The 2,029-nt window shown below is 36.3% G+C and overlaps 1 protein-coding gene across 1 annotated transcript; it reads left to right on the top strand.

The window, feature by feature from the left end:
• The first annotated feature begins 285 nt into the window (after positions 1 to 285).
• LOC105120087 (apyrase 2-like) lies at positions 286 to 2,004 on the top strand. Its single transcript, XM_011018272.1, has 4 exons — positions 286 to 584; positions 752 to 843; positions 1,459 to 1,676; positions 1,774 to 2,004. Exons 1-4 carry the CDS (start codon positions 301 to 303, stop codon positions 2,002 to 2,004), a joined length of 825 nt encoding a protein of 274 aa, XP_011016574.1. The 5' UTR covers positions 286 to 300.
• The last annotated feature ends 25 nt before the right edge of the window (positions 2,005 to 2,029 follow it).

The raw sequence follows: 2,029 nt of genomic DNA, 5'->3' as shown, positions 1-2,029 counted from the left end.
TTTCCCCTTTTTTTTTTTTTTTTTTTTCTATTTACACTACCCCTTTTGATGTGCTAAAAAGCACTGGATATCAGTTGGATGAGCAGTTTTTACATCATAGTACCTCTGCATTGACTTTGTCATAGCCCTATGGTGTGTTTGTGTTTCTCCTCTAGTAAGCTTCACTTGCTGATATTATGATCGTATATCATCACTGACCACAGTTTTTGAGATAGACAAGGAGAATTCCTTGAAACGAGGTGCCTATGTATTATTTTATTGCATTTAGAAGGTCATGACACGTAACATCTTGAATCAAAGATGAGAAAATTTTCCTGTATTCTGTCCATAATATTATTGTTCAGTCTTTTCTTACTTTATCTGGCCTGCATTTTGCAGGTGACAATAAACTACCTCTTAGGAAATTTAGGCAAGAAATATTCAAACACAGTTGGAGTAGTAGATCTTGGTGGTGGATCTGTTCAAATGGCATATGCTATCTCTGAGACGGATGCTGCAAAGGCACCAAGGTTATCTGATGGAGAGGATACATATGTGAAGGAAATGTTTTTGATGGGAACCAAATATTACCTCTATGTTCACAGGTTGGGTTCATCAGTAGCTGTAGCTTTTGTGTTTTATCAGGCTGTCTTAGAATTTTCTTATGTACAAAAAGAATTTTGGTACAGTTATTAGCTTTCCTGTGGAGACAAGATTGAGTAATTTTATGACTGCAAGTTCATAATTTGATTGTGGCATCTTTCACGTGCAGCTATTTGCACTATGGTTTACTAGCAGCTCGAGCAGAAATGTTGGATGCTTCAGAGGACTCTACCAATCCGTGTATCCTGGCTGGTTATGATGGTAATGAATCACTTAATTTGTAAGAGGCGGGATGAGTTTTGCTTTTCATTTTATCGTGTTGATTCATCTTCTTTTGTGATTAGAGGAATTAAATTTCATGTAAATAATTTGATGCTGCACAATTTGCTTTTCAGAAGATGAATAAATTGTGTATGATTAGAAGACATTAGTTAGAATGTTAGTTTTCTATGTTCAATGCCAACCGTTTAACAAAGTATATAATTAAGAATTTGGCCAACATGCAACTTGATGAACGAGACATGATACCATTAGATGTGGGGCACATGCAATGGACATGCTGTTTATCATGAAATTTTCTCCCAATTATTCCTTTCTCTATCGTTATCAGTGGAAAAGTGGAATGATAATTGTAATAATGTGTGGTGTCTTTTATGATTTAAATTTTCAAATGCACTAACAACTGTTTTCCCTCTAAATTGCTTGTTTTAGATTGTGAACTTTTTGCTTTAGCAATTGAGTTTCATTCAGCATATCTCTTAAATAATATTTGAATTAGCTGTGGTTATAGTTTAAATAACAACATCTTGCATATATGGTGTTCAGATGAGCAAATGGACTAATAAATATGCTTTCATTTGCTGGTCTTCAAAACAGGGGTATATGAGTATGGGGGAAAAGACCATAAAGCATCGGCTTCTCCATCTGGTTCAAACATGGAAGAGTGCAGGAGATTAGCTCTTAATGCTCTCAAAGTTAACGAATCAACTTGTACACACATGAAATGTACATTTGGTGGGATATGGAATGGTGGAGGCGGGGATGGACAGAAGAACATGTTTGTTGCATCATTTTTCTTTGACAGAGCTGCTCAGGTGCTAATCATCCTTAAGTTTTCTCGTGAAATTCGTCATGGGTTACATCGTCTCCTTTGCAAATTTAGCATGCTAACTAGATTATTTACATTTATAGGCTGGTTTTGTTGATTCAACTGTACCAGCTGCCAAAGTTCAACCTTCTGATTTTGAGAATGCAGCGAAGCGTGCTTGTGAAACTGAACTAGAGAATGCTAAATCCATATACTCAAGTGTGGACGATAATGATCTGCCATACATATGCATGGATCTTGTCTATCAGTATACATTACTTGTAGATGGATTTGGTAAGTCCTTCGCACTTGAGCGAGTTGTCAAAGTCCACTAGCTTTTGCACCTGAGAGCTTATGCTA

The sequence above is a fragment of the Populus euphratica genome, unplaced genomic scaffold (genome assembly GCF_000495115.2).
Source record: "Populus euphratica unplaced genomic scaffold, PopEup_1.0 scaffold4757.1, whole genome shotgun sequence".
In the NCBI taxonomy this organism is placed as follows: Eukaryota; Viridiplantae; Streptophyta; class Magnoliopsida; order Malpighiales; family Salicaceae; genus Populus; species Populus euphratica.
This window is presented reverse-complemented; position numbering and strand designations above follow the sequence as displayed.

Excerpts from the sequence above, each read along its gene's own strand:
- LOC105120087 (XM_011018272.1), top strand. The coding sequence starts at position 301 with ATGAGAAAATTTTCCTGTATTCTGTCCATAATATTATTGTTCAGTCTT. Across the intron at positions 585-751 it reads TATTACCTCTATGTTCACAG|CTATTTGCACTATGGTTTAC; the intron begins GTTGGGTTCATC and ends TTTCACGTGCAG. Across the intron at positions 844-1,458 it reads TATCCTGGCTGGTTATGATG|GGGTATATGAGTATGGGGGA; the intron begins GTAATGAATCAC and ends TCTTCAAAACAG.